The sequence below is a fragment of the Salvelinus alpinus genome, chromosome 34, assembly GCF_045679555.1.
Source record: "Salvelinus alpinus chromosome 34, SLU_Salpinus.1, whole genome shotgun sequence".
NCBI classification, from domain to species: Eukaryota; Metazoa; Chordata; class Actinopteri; order Salmoniformes; family Salmonidae; genus Salvelinus; species Salvelinus alpinus.
In genome coordinates, this window is record NC_092119.1 from 702,011 (window position 1) to 721,425 (window position 19,415).

General features: G+C 44.5%; 1 protein-coding gene across 2 annotated transcripts; it reads right to left on the bottom strand.

The window, feature by feature from the left end:
• Window positions 1-6,465: 6,465 nt before the first annotated feature.
• Window positions 6,466-18,590, bottom strand: kcnk3b (potassium channel, subfamily K, member 3b). 2 transcript variants are annotated; one of them, XR_011672644.1, is made up of 3 exons: window positions 18,181-18,590; window positions 6,800-7,817; window positions 6,466-6,554 (listed from the first exon to the last, which is right to left on the bottom strand). XR_011672644.1 is itself a non-coding variant. In XM_071382713.1 (2 exons), the coding sequence occupies exons 1-2, from the start codon at window positions 18,461-18,463 to the stop codon at window positions 6,898-6,900; spliced, it is 1,203 nt and encodes a 400-aa protein (XP_071238814.1). In that variant the 5' UTR covers window positions 18,464-18,590; the 3' UTR covers window positions 6,750-6,897. The 2 variants fall into 2 exon arrangements, 1 of the variants encoding a protein (XP_071238814.1); XM_071382713.1 differs by lacking the exon at window positions 6,466-6,554 and having other exon boundaries at window positions 6,750-7,817.
• Between the last annotated feature and the right edge of the window lie 825 nt (window positions 18,591-19,415).

Below are 19,415 nucleotides of genomic sequence, written 5' to 3' on the forward strand. Positions count from 1 at the left end.
GTGTGCCCCTGGCTATCTGTAATGATGTCTGAGTGTTGGAGTGTGCCCCTGGCTATCTGTAATGATGTCTGAGTGTTGGAGTGTGCCCCTGGCTATCTGTAATGATGTTTGAGTGTTGGAGAGTGCCCCTGGCTATCTGTAATGATGTTTGAGTGTTGGAGTGTTCCCCTGGCTATCTGTAATGATGTCTGAGTGTTGGAGTGTTCTCCTGGCTATCTGTAATGATGTCTGAGTGTTGGAGTGTTCCCCTGGCTATCTGTAATGATGTCTGAGTGTTGGAGTGTGCCCCTGGCTATCTGTAATGATGTCTGAGTGTTGGAGTGTGCCCCTGGCTATCTGTAATGATGTTTGAGTGTTGGAGTGTGCCCCTGGCTATCTGTAATGATGTCTGAGTGTTGGAGTGTGCCCCTGGCTATCTGTAATGATGTCTGAGTGTTGGAGTGTGCCCCTGGCCATCTGTAATGATGTCTGAGTGTTGGAGTGTGCCCCTGGCTATCTGTAAATGATGTCTGAGTGTTGGAGTGTGCCCCTGGCTATCTGTAAATGATGTCTGAGTGTTGGAGTGTGCCCCTGGCTATCTGTAAATGATGTCTGAGTGTTGGAGTGTGCCCCTGGCTATCTGTAATGATGTCTGAGTGTTGGAGTGTGCCCCTGGCTATCTGTAAATGATGTCTGAGTGTTGGAGTGTGCCCCTGGCTATCTGTAAATGATGTCTGAGTGTTGGAGTGTGCCCCTGGCTATCTGTAATGATGTTTGAGTGTTGGAGTGTTCCCCTGGCTATCTGTAATGATGTCTGAGTGTTGGAGTGTTCCCCTGGCTATCTGTAATGATGTCTGAGTGTTGGAGTGTTCCCCTGGCTATCTGTAATGATGTCTGAGTGTTGGAGTGTGCCCCTGGCTATCTGTAATGATGTCTGAGTGTTGGAGTGTGCCCCTGGCTATCTGTAATGATGTCTGAGTGTTGGAGTGTGCCCCTGGCTATCTGTAATGATGTCTGAGTGTTGGAGTGTGCCCCTGGCTATCTGTAATGATGTCTGAGTGTTGGAGTGTGCCCCTGGCTATCTGTAATGATGTTTGAGTGTTGGAGTGTTCCCCTGGCTATCTGTAATGATGTCTGAGTGTTGGAGTGTGCCCCTGGCTATCTGTAATGATGTTTGAGTGTTGGAGTGTGCCCCTGGCTATCTGTAATGATGTCTGAGTGTTGGAGTGTGCCCCTGGCTATCTGTAATGATGTCTGAGTGTTGGAGTGTGCCCCTGGCTATCTGTAATGATGTTTGAGTGTTGGAGTGTTGCCCTGGCTATCTGTAATGATGTCTGAGTGTTGGAGTGTGCCCCTGGCTATCTGTAATGATGTTTGAGTGTTGGAGTGTGCCCCTGGCTATCTGTAATGATGTCTGAGTGTTGGAGTGTGCCCCTGGCTATCTGTAATGATGTTTGAGTGTTGGAGTGTGCCCCTGGCTATCTGTAATGATGTCTGAGTGTTGGAGTGTGACCCTGGCTATCTGTAATGATGTTTGAGTGTTGGAGTGTGCCCCTGGCTATCTGTAATGATGTTTGAGTGTTGGAGTGTGCCCCTGGCTATCTGTAATGATGTTTGAGTGTTGGAGTGTGCCCCTGGCTATCTGTAATGATGTTTGAGTGTTGGAGTGTGCCCCTGGCTATCTGTAATGATGTTGGAGTGTTGGAGTGTGCCCCTGGCTATCTGTAATGATGTCTGAGTGTTGGAGTGTGCCCCTGGCTATCTGTAATGATGTCTGAGTGTTGGAGTGTGCCCCTGGCTATCTGTAATGATGTCTGAGTGTTGGAGTGTGCCCCTGGCCATCTGTAATGATGTCTGAGTGTTGGAGTGTGCCCCTGGCTATCTGTAATGATGTTTGAGTGTTGGAGTGTGTCCCTGGCTATCTGTAATGATGTTGGAGTGTTGGAGTGTGTCCCTGGCTATCTGTAATGATGTTTGAGTGTTGGAGTGTGCCCCTGGCTATCTGTAATGATGTCTGAGTGTTGGAGTGTGCCCCTGGCTATCTGTAATGATGTCTGAGTGTTGGAGTGTGCCCCTGGCTATCTGTAATGATGTCTGAGTGTTGGAGTGTGCCCCTGGCCATCTGTAATGATGTCTGAGTGTTGGAGTGTGCCCCTGGCTATCTGTAATGATGTTTGAGTGTTGGAGTGTGTCCCTGGCTATCTGTAATGATGTTGGAGTGTTGGAGTGTGTCCCTGGCTATCTGTAATGATGTTTGAGTGTTGGAGTGTGTCCCTGGCTATCTGTAATGATGTTTGAGTGTTGGAGTGTGTCCCTGGCTATCTGTAATGATGTCTGAGTGTTGGAGTGTGCCCCTGGCTATCTGTAATGATGTTGGAGTGTTGGAGTGTGTCCCTGGCTATCTGTAATGATGTCTGAGTGTTGGAGTGTGTCCCTGGCTATCTGTAATGATCTTTGAGTGTTGGAGTGTGTCCCTGGCTATCTGTAATGATGTTTGAGTGTTGGAGTGTGTCCCTGGCTATCTGTAATGATGTCTGAGTGTTGGAGTGTGCCCCTGGCTATCTGTAATGATGTCTGAGTGTTGGAGTGTGCCCCTGGCTATCTGTAATGATGTTTGAGTGTTGTAGTGTTCCCCTGGCTATCTGTAATGATGTTGGAGTGTTGGAGTGTGCCCCTGGCTATCTGTAATGATGTCTGAGTGTTGGAGTGTGCCCCTGGCTATCTGTAATGATGTCTGAGTGTTGGAGTGTGCCCCTGGCTATCCGTAATGATGTCTGAGTGTTGGAGTGTGCCCCTGGCTATCTGTAATGATGTCTGAGTGTTGGAGTGTGCCCCTGGCTATCTGTAATGATGTTTGAGTGTTGGAGTGTGCCCCTGGCTATCTGTAATGATGTCTGAGTGTTGGAGTGTGCCCCTGGCCATCTGTAATGATGTCTGAGTGTTGGAGTGTGCCCCTGGCTATCTGTAATGATGTTTGAGTGTTGGAGTGTGTCCCTGGCTATCTGTAATGATGTTGGAGTGTTGGAGTGTGTCCCTGGCTATCTGTAATGATGTCTGAGTGTTGGAGTGTGCCCCTGGCTATCTGTAATGATGTCTGAGTGTTGGAGTGTGCCCCTGGCTATCTGTAATGATGTCTGAGTGTTGGAGTGTGCCCCTGGCTATCCGTAATGATGTCTGAGTGTTGGAGTGTGCCCCTGGCTATCTGTAATGATGTCTGAGTGTTGGAGTGTGCCCCTGGCTATCTGTAATGATGTTTGAGTGTTGGAGTGTGCCCCTGGCTATCTGTAATGATGTCTGAGTGTTGGAGTGTGCCCCTGGCCATCTGTAATGATGTCTGAGTGTTGGAGTGTGCCCCTGGCTATCTGTAATGATGTTTGAGTGTTGGAGTGTGTCCCTGGCTATCTGTAATGATGTTGGAGTGTTGGAGTGTGTCCCTGGCTATCTGTAATGATGTTTGAGTGTTGGAGTGTGTCCCTGGCTATCTGTAATGATGTTTGAGTGTTGGAGTGTGTCCCTGGCTATCTGTAATGATGTCTGAGTGTTGGAGTGTGCCCCTGGCTATCTGTAATGATGTTTGAGTGTTGGAGTGTGTCCCTGGCTATCTGTAATGATGTCTGAGTGTTGGAGTGTGTCCCTGGCTATCTGTAATGATGTTTGAGTGTTGGAGTGTGTCCCTGGCTATCTGTAATGATGTTTGAGTGTTGGAGTGTGTCCCTGGCTATCTGTAATGATGTCTGAGTGTTGGAGTGTGCCCCTGGCTATCTGTAATGATGTCTGAGTGTTGGAGTGTGCCCCTGGCTATCTGTAATGATGTTTGAGTGTTGTAGTGTGTCCCTGGCTATCTGTAATGATGTTTGAGTGTTGGAGTGTGTCCCTGGCTATCTGTAATGATGTTTGAGTTTTGGAGTGTGTCCCTGGCTATCTGTAATGATGTCTGAGTGTTGGAGTGTGCCCCTGGCTATCTGTAATGATGTTTGAGTGTTGGAGTGTGTCCCTGGCTATCTGTAATGATGTCTGAGTGTTGGAGTGTGCCCCTGGCTATCCGTCCCCCCCCCAAAAAAAAATTGTGTCATCTGGTTTGCTTAATATAAGGAATTTGAAATGGTTAACACTTTTACATTTACTTTTGATACTTAAGTATATTTAAAACCAAATACTTTTAGACTTTAGTCTAAAGTAGTATTTTACTGGGTGACTGTTACTTGAGTGATTTTCTATTAAGTTATCTTAACTTTTCCTCAAGTACGACAATTTAGTACTTTTTCCACCACTGAAGAGGACTGCAGTGATTTTACCTAAACAGCCTGAGATTACAAGACGGCTGGTCTTTAATCATAATATAGCCCTTCTATCCACTTTTTACAGTGAGAGCAGACACTTCTTCTCCAGTCTTTACAGTGAGAGCAGACACTTCTTCTCCAGTCTTTACAGTGAGAGCAGACACTTCTTCTCCAGTCTTTACAGTGAGAGCAGACACTTCTTCTCCAGTCTTTACAGTGAGAGCAGACACTTCTTCTCCGGTCTTTACAGTGAGAGCAGACACTTCTTCTCCAGTCTTTACAGTGAGAGCAGACACTTCTTCTCCAGTCTTTACAGTGAGAGCAGACACTTCTTCTCCAGTCTTTACAGTGAGAGCAGACACTTCTTCTCCAGTCTTTACAGTGAGAGCAGACACTTCTTCTCCGGTCTTTACAGTGAGAGCAGACACTTCTTCTCCAGTCTTTACAGTGAGAGCAGACACTTCTTCTCCAGTCTTTACAGTGAGAGCAGACACTTCTTCTCCAGTCTTTACAGTGAGAGCAGACACTTCTTCTCCAGTTTTTACAGTGAGAGCAGACACTTCTTCTCCGGTCTTTACAGTGAGAGCAGACACTTCTTCTCCAGTCTTTACAGTGAGAGCAGACACTTCTTCTCCAGTCTTTACAGTGAGAGCAGACACTTCTTCTCCGGTCTTTACAGTGAGAGCAGACACTTCTTCTCCGGTCTTTACAGTGAGAGCAGACACTTCTTCTCCAGTCTTTACAGTGACAGCAGACACTTCTTCTCCAGTCTTTACAGTGAGAGCAGACACTTCTTCTCCAGTCTTTACAGTGAGAGCAGACACTTCTTCTCCGGTCTTTACAGTGAGAGCAGACACTTCTTCTCCAGTCTTTACAGTGAGAGCAGACACTTCTTCTCCAGTCTTTACAGTGGGAGCAGACACTTCTTCTCCGGTCTTTACAGTGAGAGCAGACACTTCTTCTCCAGTCTTTACAGTGAGAGCAGACACTTCTTCTCCAGTTCAGGTAGTCTATCCCAGATTTAGGTAGTCTATCCCAGTTCAGGTAGTCTATCCCAGTTTAGGTGGTCTATCCCAGTTCAGGTAGTCTATCCCAGTTCAGGTAGTCTATCCCAGTTCAGGTAGTCTATCCCAGTTCAGGTAGCCTATCCCAGTTTCAGGTAGTCTATCCCAGTTCAGGTAGCCTATCCCAGTTCAGGTAGTCTATCCCAGTTCAGATAGTCTATCCCAGTTCAGATAGTCTATCCCAGTTCAGGTAGTCTATCCCAGTTCAGGTGGTCTATCCCAGTTTCTGTTTGGTGCTTAAAGGAATCTGACCTGATCACTGAGTCTCAACCAGGGATCCCTGACTCTCGACCAGGGATCACTGAGTCTCGACCAGGGATCCCTGAGTCTCGACCAGGGATCCCTGAGTCTCGACCAGGGCTCACTGAGTCTCAACCAGGGATCACTGAGTCTCAACCAGGGATCACTGAGTCTCAACCAGGGATCCCTGAGTCTCGACCAGGGATCACTGAGTCTCAACCAGGGATCACTGAGTCTCAACCAGGGATCACTGAGTCTCGACCAGGGATCACTGAGTCTCGACCAGGGATCACTGAGTCTCAACCAGGGATCACTGAGTCTCGACCTGGGATCACTGAGTCTCAACCAGGGATCACTGAGTCTCGACCTGGGATCACTGAGTCTCAACCAGGGATCACTGAGTCTCGACCAGGGATCCCTGAGTCTCGACCAGGGATCACTGAGTCTCGACCAGGGATCACTGAGTCTCGACCAGGGATCACTGAGTCTCGACCAGGGATCACTGAGTCTCAACCAGGGATCACTGAGTCTCGACCAGGGATCACTGAGTCTCAACCAGGGATCACTGAGTCTCCACCAGGAATCACTAAGTCTCGACCAGGGATCACTGAGTCTCGACCAGGGATCACTGAGTCTCAACCAGGGATCACTGAGTCTCAACCAGGGATCACTGAGTCTCGACCAGGGATCACTGAGTCTCAACCAGGGATCACTGAGTCTCAACCAGGGATCACTAAGTCTCGACCAGGGATCACTGAGTCTCAACCAGGGATCACTAAGTCTCGACCAGGGATCACTGAGTCTCGACCAGGGATCACTGAGTCTCAACCAGGGATCACTGAGTCTCGACCAGGGATCACTGAGTCTCAACCAGGGATCACTAAGTCTCAACCAGGGATCACTGAGTCTCGACCAGGGATCTTCAAATCCCAGCCTGCAGGTCCAGAGTACCGCTGGTTTTCTGTTCTACCTGATCATTATTTGCATCCACCTGGTGTCCAAGGTCTAAATCAGTCCCTGATTAGAGGGGAATCACCCACCTGGTGTCCAAGGTCTAAATCAGTCCCTGATTAGAGGGGAATCATCCACCTGGTGTCCAAGGTCTAAATCAGTCCCTGATTAGAGGGGAATCACCCACCTGGTGTCCAAGGTCTAAATCAGTCCCTGATTAGAGGGGAATCATCCACCTGGTGTCCAAGGTCTAAATCAGTCCCTGATTAGAGGGGAATCACCCACCTGGTGTCCAAGGTCTAAATCAGTCCCTGATTAGAGGGGAAGAATTCAAAATCAGCAGCGGAACTGGTTTTGATGTCCCAGATTTGAATTGGACTGGTCTAGACCGAGCTGCGTCTCTTGGCGAAGGCCCTGAACGGGGCGAGGAAGTTTAAGCCAGAGGCTATGGAACTGATGCACTGGTGAGGGCTGCATACACACCCTGTATCACCCGGCTCGCAGTAGTGAGAGGACACCATGTCCCAGCGAGGGGGGAGCATGGTGCTGTTCTCTATGTAGTGGTCAGAGAAGCCCATCATCATTGGGATGGATCCCTGGCCCTGCAGATTCTCCCTGCTGCGGTACCACAGACACGAACACACTGTCTGGAAGCCCAGCACCTCGCTGTACACATCCTTCAGGCCTCGCTTGGTGCCGCTGGTAGTAGTGGCGAGTGGAGTGGAGGAGGAAGTGGAAGCCGAGACAGAAACGGCAGACAGACCGCCGTCGGCGTTCTTCTTACCCCTCGTGGAGAGGAGGGCTTTCTGCACGGCGTCTCGCCGCTCGTCCTCTGTGTTCATCATCAAGAACCTCAGCACCACCAGATTGAGGAAGGCTCCTATCACGGTAAGTCCTGTCAAGATGTACACGAAGCAGAAGGCCACGTAGCGCGGGTCGTTCTGCAAGGCGTGGTCCTTCTGCAGCGCCACGTAGTCCCCGAAGCCGATGGTGGTCAGGGTGATGAAGCAGTAATAGTAGGCGTGGAAGAAGCTCCAGCCCTCGTAGTGGGAGAAGGCTGCCGCCCCGACACACAGCGTTGACATGCAGGAGAAGAAGCCGATGGTCACCATGTTGGCCATGGACACCTCGGTGTGGTGCAGGCCCAGACACTGCTTGGACCGGTGGAGAAGGAAGCGGACCAGTGTGTTGATGCGTTCTCCCATGCTCTGGAACATGACGAGGGTCAGGGGGATCCCCAGCAGGGCGTAGAACATACAGAACACCTTCCCTGAGTCCGTGCTGGGTGCAGCATGGCCGTACCCTGGGAGAGGAGAGGTAGAGGAGAGGTAGAGGAGAGGAGAGGAGAGGAGAGGAGAGGAGAGGAGAGGAGAGGAGAGGAGAGGAGAGGAGAGGAGAGGAGAGGAGAGGAGAGAAAGAAAGAGGAGAGGAGAGGAGAGGGAGAGGAGAGGAGAGGAGAGGAGAGGAGAGGAGAGGAGAGGAGAGGAGAGGAGAGGAGAGGAGTAGAAGAGAGGAGGGAGAGGAGAGGAGAGGGAGAGGAGAGGAGGAGAGGACAAGAGAGGAGGAGAGGAAAGGTAGATGTATATTAGAACATGCAGACCACCTTCCCTAAGTCCGTGCTGGGGGCAGCATGGTCATACCCTGGGAGAGGAGGAGAGAGGGAGAGGAGAGGAGGAGAGAGGGAGAGGAGGAGAGAGGGAGAGGAGAGGAGGAGAGAGGGAGAGGAGGAGAGAGGGAGAGGAGAGGAGGAGAGGGAGAGGAGGAGAGAGGGAGAGGAGAGGAGGAGAGAGGGAGAGGAGGAGAGAGGGAGAGGAGAGGAGGAGAGGGAGAGGAGGAGAGAGGGAGAGGAGAGGAGGAGAGGGAGAGGAGGAGAGAGGGAGAGGAGAGGAGGAGAGGGAGAGGAGGAGAGAGGGAGAGGAGAGGAGGAGAGGGAGAGGAGGAGAGAGGGAGAGGAGAGGAGGAGAGAGGGAGAGGAGAGGAGGAGAGGGAGAGGAGGAGAGAGGGAGAGGAGAGGAGGAGAGGGAGAGGAGGAGAGAGGGAGAGGAGAGGAGGAGAGAGGGAGAGGAGGAGAGAGGGAGAGGAGAGGAGGAGAGAGGGAGAGGAGGAGAGAGGGAGAGGAGAGGAGGAGAGGGCAGAGGAGGAGAGAGGGTAGAGGAGAGGAGGAGAGAGGCAGAGGAGGAGAGAGGGAGAGTAGAGTATGAGACTATACTAGGTATACGTAGAATACTAGATATGGATAGTATATGATACCTAGGACTATAGTACTAGATATGTATGACTAGGATATACGTATACTATATACTATATGAGTACTAGTATGTATACTGTATATGACTATACCTAGAATACTATGATATAGTACTAGATGAGATGATACTATACTGTATACTATAGGTATATAATACTATACTATAGTATGATACTGATAGCTACTATACGTATGATGTATATATGCTATAGGTATGTATATGTATATACTAGATATATGTATAGGACTATAGCATGATATGTATGCTATATACTTAGTATACTGTATACTAGATGTATACCTATACTAGTATATGATGTATACTAGACTACTATATACTATGATGTACTATACTATGATGTATACTATGTATACTATACTATATGTATACTATACTATATATGTATATACTATATACTATATGTACTATATACGTATATGTACTGATATACTATACTATACTATATACTATATATACTATATATGTATATGTATATGTATGTATATATATATATATGTATATGTATGATACTATATGTATACTATACTATATATATATATATATGTATGATATACTGATACTATACTATATGTATATGTATATGTATGATATATGTATACTATACGTATGTATACTATAGTACTATGTATATACTGTATATGTATACTAGTATACTATATATGTATACTATATACTATACGTATACTATGATACGTATACGTATACTATATATGTATACTATGACTACTATATATGTATATGTATACGTACTATATACTAGTATACTATGTATATGTATGACTATACTATATGATGATACCTATATACTATATATGTATACTATATGTATATGATATGTATATATGTATATGTATACTATATACTATACTATACTATACTACTGTATACTAGATACTATGTATACGTATAGTATATATATGTATACTATATATATGTATATGTATGTATATATACTATATGTAGGTAGAGTATACTAGTAGTAGGTAGTTATGTATAGGAGATGACTGATATAGCTAGAGTGAGGAGTATGAGGGTAGAGGAGAGTAGTAGAGGGAGAGGAGTAGCGAGTGAGAGGAGACGGAGGAGATGAGATAGCTGATAGGGAGAGGAGAGTAGAGAGGGAGAGGAGGAGAGAGGGAGAGGAGAGGAGGAGAGAGGGAGAGGAGGAGAGAGGGAGAGGAGAGGAGGAGAGGGAGAGGAGGAGAGAGGGAGAGGAGAGGAGGAGAGAGGGAGAGGAGGAGAGAGGGAGAGGAGAGGAGGAGAGGGAGAGGAGGAGAGAGGGAGAGGAGAGGAGGAGAGGGAGAGGAGGAGAGAGGGAGAGGAGAGGAGGAGAGGGAGAGGAGGAGAGAGGGAGAGGAGAGGAGGAGAGGGAGAGGAGGAGAGAGGGAGAGGAGAGGAGGAGAGGGAGAGGAGGAGAGAGGGAGAGGAGAGGAGAAGGGTAGAGAAGAGGAGGAGAGATCAATGTCCTCATTCTGATTATAATAGTGGCTTACAGTTGGGAGTAGCGTCATAAATGCCACACTATTCCCTGTATAGTGCACTACTGTTATAGGGACGCACATTTTAAGCTACCCAACTGTAAGCCACTATCACTGTGCCTTGTTGTGTTCCACCACTATCTATACTCAGAATGAGGGTACTGCTACCTGCATCAAGAATTCTACACACTAATCTCCAAATGTGTGTGGTAGAAATAAGCGGGTCTACATTTTCTCAAATGATCTTGACCAAATAGAACCCTGAGGAGATGTTAGCATAGCTTACCTATTGTAGTTATCACAGTGATAGAACCCTGAGGAGATGTTAGCATAGCTTACCTATTGTAGTTATCACAGTGATAGAACCCTGAGGAGATGTTAGCATAGCTTACCTATTGTAGTTATCACAGTGATAGAACCCTGAGGAGATGTTAGCATAGCTTACCTATTGTAGTTATCACAGTGATAGAACCCCGAGGAGATGTTAGCATAGCTTACCTATTGTAGTTATCACAGTGATAGAACCCCGAGGAGATGTTAGCATAGCTTACCTATTGTAGTTATCACAGTGATAGAACCCTGAGGAGATGTTAGCATAGCTTACCTATTGTAGTTATCACAGTGATAGAACCCTGAGGAGATGTTAGCATAGCTTACCTATTGTAGTTATCACAGTGATAGAACCCCGAGGAGATGTTAGCATAGCTTACCTATTGTAGTTATCACAGTGATAGAACCCTGAGGAGATGTTAGCATAGCTTACCTATTGTAGTTATCACAGTGATAGAACCCTGAGGAGATGTTAGCATAGCTTACCTATTGTAGTTATCACAGTGATAGAACCCTGAGGAGATGTTAGCATAGCTTACCTATTGTAGTTATCACAGTGATAGAACCCCGAGGAGATGTTAGCATAGCTTACCTATTGTAGTTATCACAGTGATAGAACCCTGAGGAGATGTTAGCATAGCTTACCTATTGTAGTTATCACAGTGATAGAACCCTGAGGAGATGTTAGCATAGCTTACCTATTGTAGTTATCACAGTGATAGAACCCTGAGGAGATGTTAGCATAGCTTACCTATTGTAGTTATCACAGTGATAGAACCCTGAGGAGATGTTAGCATAGCTTACCTATTGTAGTTATCACAGTGATAGAACCCTGAGGAGATGTTAGCATAGCTTACCTATTGTAGTTATCACAGTGATAGAACCCCGAGGAGATGTTAGCATAGCTTACCTATTGTAGTTATCACAGTGATAGAACCCTGAGGAGATGTTAGCATAGCTTACCTATTGTAGTTATCACAGTGATAGAACCCTGAGGAGATGTTAGCATAACTTACCTATTGTAGTTATCACAGTGATAGAACCCTGAGGAGATGTTAGCATAGCTTACCTATTGTAGTTATCACAGTGATAGAATCCTGAGGAGATGTTAGCATAGCTTACCTATTGTAGTTATCACAGTGATAGAACCCTGAGGAGATGTTAGCATAGCTTACCTATTGTAGTTATCACAGTGATAGAACCCTGAGGAGATGTTAGCATAGCTTACCTATTGTAGTTATCACAGTGATAGAACCCTGAGGCGATGTTAGCATAGCTTACCTATTGTAGTTATCACAGTGATAGAACCCTGAGGCGATGTTAGCATAACTTACCTATTGTAGTTATCACAGTGATAGAACCCTGAGGAGATGTTAGCATAGCTTACCTATTGTAGTTATCACAGTGATAGAATCCTGAGGAGATGTTAGCATAGCTTACCTATTGTAGTTATCACAGTGATAGAACCCTGAGGAGATGTTAGCATAGCTTACCTATTGTAGTTATCACAGTGATAGAACCCTGAGGAGATGTTAGCATAGCTTACCTATTGTAGTTATCACAGTGATAGAACCCTGAGGAGATGTTAGCATAGCTTACCTATTGTAGTTATCACAGTGATAGAACCCTGAGGAGATGTTAGCATAGCTTACCTATTGTAGTTATCACAGTGATAGAACCCTGAGGAGAGGTTAGCATAGCTTACCTATTGTAGTTATCACAGTGATAGAATCCTGAGGAGATGTTAGCATAGCTTACCTATTGTAGTTATCACAGTGATAGAACCCTGAGGAGATGTTAGCATAGCTTACCTATTGTAGTTATCACAGTGATAGAATCCTGAGGAGATGTTAGCATAGCTTACCTATTGTAGTTATCACAGTGATAGAACCCTGAGGAGATGTTAGCATAGCTTACCTATTGTAGTTATCACAGTGATAGAACCCTGAGGAGATGTTAGCATAGCTTACCTATTGTAGTTATCACAGTGATAGAACCCTGAGGAGATGTTAGCATAGCTTACCTATTGTAGTTATCACAGTGATAGAACCCTGAGGCGATGTTAGCATAGCTTACCTATTGTAGTTATCACAGTGATAGAACCCTGAGGCGATGTTAGCATAACTTACCTATTGTAGTTATCACAGTGATAGAACCCTGAGGAGATGTTAGCATAGCTTACCTATTGTAGTTATCACAGTGATAGAATCCTGAGGAGATGTTAGCATAGCTTACCTATTGTAGTTATCACAGTGATAGAACCCTGAGGAGATGTTAGCATAGCTTACCTATTGTAGTTATCACAGTGATAGAACCCTGAGGAGATGTTAGCATAGCTTACCTATTGTAGTTATCACAGTGATAGAACCCTGAGGAGATGTTAGCATAGCTTACCTATTGTAGTTATCACAGTGATAGAACCCTGAGGAGATGTTAGCATAGCTTACCTATTGTAGTTATCACAGTGATAGAACCCTGAGGAGAGGTTAGCATAGCTTACCTATTGTAGTTATCACAGTGATAGAATCCTGAGGAGATGTTAGCATAGCTTACCTATTGTAGTTATCACAGTGATAGAACCCTGAGGAGATGTTAGCATAGCTTACCTATTGTAGTTATCACAGTGATAGAATCCTGAGGAGATGTTAGCATAGCTTACCTATTGTAGTTATCACAGTGATAGAACCCTGAGGAGATGTTAGCATAGCTTACCTATTGTAGTTATCACAGTGATAGAACCCTGAGGAGATGTTAGCATAGCTTACCTATTGTAGTTATCACAGTGATAGAACCCTGAGGAGATGTTAGCATAGCTTACCTATTGTAGTTATCACAGTGATAGAACCCCGAGGAGATGTTAGCATAGCTTACCTATTGTAGTTATCACAGTGATAGAACCCTGAGGAGATGTTAGCATAGCTTACCTATTGTAGTTATCACAGTGATAGAACCCTGAGGAGATGTTAGCATAGCTTACCTATTGTAGTTATCACAGTGATAGAACCCTGAGGAGATGTTAGCATAGCTTACCTATTGTAGTTATCACAGTGATAGAACCCTGAGGAGATGTTAGCATAGCTTACCTATTGTAGTTATCACAGTGATAGAACCCTGAGGAGATGTTAGCATAGCTTACCTATTGTAGTTATCACAGTGATAGAACCCTGAGGAGATGTTAGCATAGCTTACCTATTGTAGTTATCACAGTGATAGAACCCTGAGGAGATGTTAGCATAGCTTACCTATTGTAGTTATCACAGTGATAGAACCCTGAGGAGATGTTAGCATAGCTTACCTATTGTAGTTATCACAGTGATAGAACCCTGAGGAGATGTTAGCATAGCTTACCTATTGTAGTTATCACAGTGATAGAACCCTGAGGAGATGTTAGCATAGCTTACCTATTGTAGTTATCACAGTGATAGAACCCTGAGGAGATGTTAGCATAGCTTACCTATTGTGGTTATCACAGTGATAGAACCCCGAGGAGATGTTAGCATAGCTTACCTATTGTAGTTATCACAGTGATAGAACCCTGAGGAGATGTTAGCATAGCTTACCTATTGTAGTTATCACAGTGATAGAACCCCGAGGAGATGTTAGCATAGCTTACCTATTGTAGTTATCACAGTGATAGAACCCTGAGGAGATGTTAGCATAGCTTACCTATTGTAGTTATCACAGTGATAGAACCCTGAGGAGATGTTAGCATAGCTTACCTATTGTAGTTATCACAGTGATAGAACCCTGAGGAGATGTTAGCATAGCTTACCTATTGTAGTTATCACAGTGATAGAACCCTGAGGAGATGTTAGCATAGCTTACCTATTGTAGTTATCACAGTGATAGAACCCCGAGGAGATGTTAGCATAGCTTACCTATTGTAGTTATCACAGTGATAGAACCCCGAGGAGATGTTAGCATAGCTTACCTATTGTAGTTATCACAGTGATAGAACCCCGAGGAGATGTTAGCATAGCTTACCTATTGTAGTTATCACAGTGATAGAACCCTGAGGAGATGTTAGCATAGCTTACCTATTGTAGTTATCACAGTGATAGAACCCTGAGGAGATGTTAGCATAGCTTACCTATTGTAGTTATCACAGTGATAGAACCCTGAGGAGATGTTAGCATAGCTTACCTATTGTAGTTATCACAGTGATAGAACCCTGAGGAGATGTTAGCATAGCTTACCTATTGTAGTTATCACAGTGATAGAACCCTGAGGAGATGTTAGCATAGCTTACCTATTGTAGTTATCACAGTGATAGAACCCTGAGGAGATGTTAGCATAGCTTACCTATTGTAGTTATCACAGTGATAGAACCCCGAGGAGATGTTAGCATAGCTTACCTATTGTAGTTATCACAGTGATAGAACCCAGAGGAGATGTTAGCATAGCTTACCTATTGTAGTTATCACAGTGATAGAACCCCGAGGAGATGTTAGCATAGCTTACCTATTGTAGTTATCACAGTGATAGAACCCCGAGGAGATGTTAGCATAGCTTACCTATTGTAGTTATCACAGTGATAGAACCCTGAGGAGATGTTAGCATAGCTTACCTATTGTAGTTATCACAGTGATAGAACCCTGAGGAGATGTTAGCATAGCTTACCTATTGTAGTTATCACAGTGATAGAACCCTGAGGAGATGTTAGCATAGCTTACCTATTGTAGTTATCACAGTGATAGAACCCTGAGGAGATGTTAGCATAGCTTACCTATTGTAGTTATCACAGTGATAGAACCCTGAGGAGATGTTAGCATAGCTTACCTATTGTAGTTATCACAGTGATAGAACCCTGAGGAGATGTTAGCATAGCTTACCTATTGTAGTTATCACAGTGATAGAACCCTGAGGAGATGTTAGCATAGCTTACCTATTGTAGTTATCACAGTGATAGAACCCTGAGGAGATGTTAGCATAGCTTACCTATTGTAGTTATCACAGTGATAGAACCCTGAGGAGATGTTAGCATAGCTTACCTATTGTAGTTATCACAGTGATAGAACCCCGAGGAGATGTTAGCATAGCTTACCTATTGTAGTTATCACAGTGATAGAACCCTGAGGAGATGTTAGCATAGCTTACCTATTGTAGTTATCACAGTGATAGAACCCCGAGGAGATGTTAGCATAGCTTACCTATTGTAGTTATCACAGTGATAGAACCCTGAGGAGATGTTAGCATAGCTTACCTATTGTAGTTATCACAGTGATAGAACCCTGAGGAGATGTTAGCATAGCTTACCTATTGTAGTTATCACAGTGATAGAACCCTGAGGAGATGTTAGCATAGCTTACCTATTGTAGTTATCACAGTGATAGAACCCTGAGGAGATGTTAGCATAGCTTACCTATTGTAGTTATCACAGTGATAGAATCCTGAGGAGATGTTAGCATAGCTTACCTATTGTAGTTATCACAGTGATAGAACCCCGAGGAGATGTTAGCATAGCTTACCTATTGTAGTTATCACAGTGATAGAACCCTGAGGAGATGTTAGCATAGCTTACCTATTGTAGTTATCACAGTGATAGAACCCTGAGGAGATGTTAGCATAGCTTACCTATTGTAGTTATCACAGTGATAGAACCCTGAGGAGATGTTAGCATAGCTTACCTATTGTAGTTATCACAGTGATAGAACCCTGAGGAGATGTTAGCATAGCTTACCTATTGTAGTTATCACAGTGATAGAACCCTGAGGAGATGTTAGCATAGCTTACCTATTGTAGTTATCACAGTGATAGAACCCTGAGGAGATGTTAGCATAGCTTACCTATTGTAGTTATCACAGTGATAGAACCCTGAGGAGATGTTAGCATAGCTTACCTATTGTAGTTATCACAGTGATAGAACCCTGAGGAGATGTTAGCATAGCTTACCTATTGTAGTTATCACAGTGATAGAACCCTGAGGAGATGTTAGCATAGCTTACCTATTGTAGTTATCACAGTGATAGAACCCCGAGGAGATGTTAGCATAGCTTACCTATTGTAGTTATCACAGTGATAGAACCCTGAGGAGATGTTAGCATAGCTTACCTATTGTAGTTATCACAGTGATAGAACCCCGAGGAGATGTTAGCATAGCTTACCTATTGTAGTTATCACAGTGATAGAACCCTGAGGAGATGTTAGCATAGCTTACCTATTGTAGTTATCACAGTGATAGAATCCTGAGGAGATGTTAGCATAGCTTACCTATTGTAGTTATCACAGTGATAGAACCCTGAGGAGATGTTAGCATAGCTTACCTATTGTAGTTATCACAGTGATAGAACCCTGAGGAGATGTTAGCATAGCTTACCTATTGTAGTTATCACAGTGATAGAACCCTGAGGAGATGTTAGCATAGCTTACCTATTGTAGTTATCACAGTGATAGAACCCTGAGGAGATGTTAGCATAGCTTACCTATTGTAGTTATCACAGTGATAGAACCCTGAGGAGATGTTAGCATAGCTTACCTATTGTAGTTATCACAGTGATAGAACCCTGAGGAGATGTTAGCATAGCTTACCTATTGTAGTTATCACAGTGATAGAATCCTGAGGAGATGTTAGCATAGCTTACCTATTGTAGTTATCACAGTGATAGAACCCTGAGGAGATGTTAGCATAGCTTACCTATTGTAGTTATCAAAGTGATAGAACCCTGAGGAGATGTTAGCATAGCTTACCTATTGTAGTTATCACAGTGATAGAACCCTGAGGAGATGTTAGCATAGCTTACCTATTGTAGTTATCACAGTGATAGAACCCTGAGGAGATGTTAGCATAGCTTACCTATTGTAGTTATCACAGTGATAGAACCCTGAGGAGATGTTAGCATAGCTTACCTATTGTAGTTATCACAGTGATAGAACCCCGAGGAGATGTTAGCATAGCTTACCTATTGTAGTTATCACAGTGATAGAACCCTGAGGAGATGTTAGCATAGCTTACCTATTGTAGTTATCAAAGTGATAGAACCCTGAGGAGATGTTAGCATAGCTTACCTATTGTAGTTATCACAGTGATAGAACCCTGAGGAGATGTTAGCATAGCTTACCTATTGTAGTTATCACAGTGATAGAACCCCGAGGAGATGTTAGCATAGCTTACCTATTGTAGTTATCACAGTGATAGAACCCCGAGGAGATGTTAGCATAGCTTACCTATTGTAGTTATCACAGGGATAGAACCCCGAGGAGATGTTAGCATAGCTTACCTATTGTAGTTATCACAGTGATAGAACCCTGAGGAGATGTTAGCATAGCTTACCTATTGTAGTTATCACAGTGATAGAACCCTGAGGAGATGTTAGCATAGCTTACCTATTGTAGTTATCACAGTGATAGAACCCTGAGGAGATGTTAGCATAGCTTACCTATTGTAGTTATCACAGTGATAGAACCCTGAGGAGATGTTAGCATAGCTTACCTATTGTAGTTATCACAGTGATAGAACCCCGAGGAGATGTTAGCATAGCTTACCTATTGTAGTTATCACAGTGATAGAACCCTGAGGAGATGTTAGCATAGCTTACCTATTGTAGTTATCACAGTGATAGAACCCCGAGGAGATGTTAGCATAGCTTACCTATTGTAGTTATCACAGTGATAGCGAAGTAAAAAGATCCGGCGAATTTCCACTGCACCCCGGCTTTGTGCGGTTTCAGTTGTAACATCACGACTTCGAGCTCGTCAAAGTTCACTTTGGTCAAGTTGTATTTTTGTATTAAATCCCACTTCCTCTCGTCCAGCTTTCTCTTTTGGCTTCTCTCCTGTTTAGATTCCAGGGTGTCGAAGACGGCTGCCCCGACCAGCAGGTAGGTAAAGATGCTCATGATGAGAGCAAGGGTGCGTACGTTTTGTTTCTTCATCGTGACTGGAGAGTTAGTTCCCTTGGAGACAGACTGACTCTCGTCTTATCTACTAGGTTTTAGCCTCATCCTAACGGACTCTGTGATTATAGAAAACCTTTACGATGCACTTCCTGGTGCACTTCCTTTTCGGGCACCACTCCCACGGCGGAGTGGGATGTCTGTTCTTTCAGCAGCATCCCCAAGGCTCAGTGGGATGTCTTGCCCTATTTGGTCATCTTGTCAGGAGCATATGGATGTAGCTCTGGGCCAAGGTGTTACTAGGAGCATGTGGATCTAGCTCTGGTCCAGGGTGTTACTAGGAACATATATATATATATATATGTATATAGCTCTGGTCCAGGGTGTTACTAGGAACATATGAATGTAGCTCTGGTCCAGGGTGTTACTAGGAGCATGTGGATCTAGCTCTGGTCCAGGGTGTTACTAGAAGTATATATATGTAGCTCTGGTCCAGGGTGTTACTAGAAGCATGTGGATCTAGCTCTGGTCCAGGGTGTTACTAGGAGCATGTGGATCTAGCTCTGGTCCAGGGTGTTACTAGGAGCATGTGGATCTAGCCATCTGGGCCATTGTTTATTATAGTCACACTTTACAATGTCTCCCTAGCCAATTTAATATTAAATGGTAGTTAACAACACACACAGCAAATAGGCTACTGTATCCTACAGTTGTTATACCTGTTTGTGGGATGCACAATTACAAGCATTTTGAAAAGTTTGGAGTCACTTAGAAAAATGTCCTTGTTTTTGAAAGAAAAGCAAAAATTAAATAACATCAAATTGATCAGAAATGGCAGCTTCATTAAATAGTACCCGCAAAACACCAGTCTCCACGTCAACAGTGAGATGACTCCGGGATGCTGGCCTTCTAGGCAGAGTTCCTCTGTCCAGTGTCTGTGTTCTTTTGCCCATCTTAATCTTGTGTTTTTATTGGCCAGTCTGAGATATGG

Excerpts from the sequence above, each read along its gene's own strand:
- kcnk3b (XM_071382713.1), bottom strand. The coding sequence starts at position 18,463 with ATGAAGAAACAAAACGTACGCACCCTTGCTCTCATCATGAGCATCTTT. Across the intron at positions 7,818-18,180 it reads CACTGTGATAACTACAATAG|GGTACGGCCATGCTGCACCC; the intron begins GTAAGCTATGCT and ends CTCCTCTCCCAG.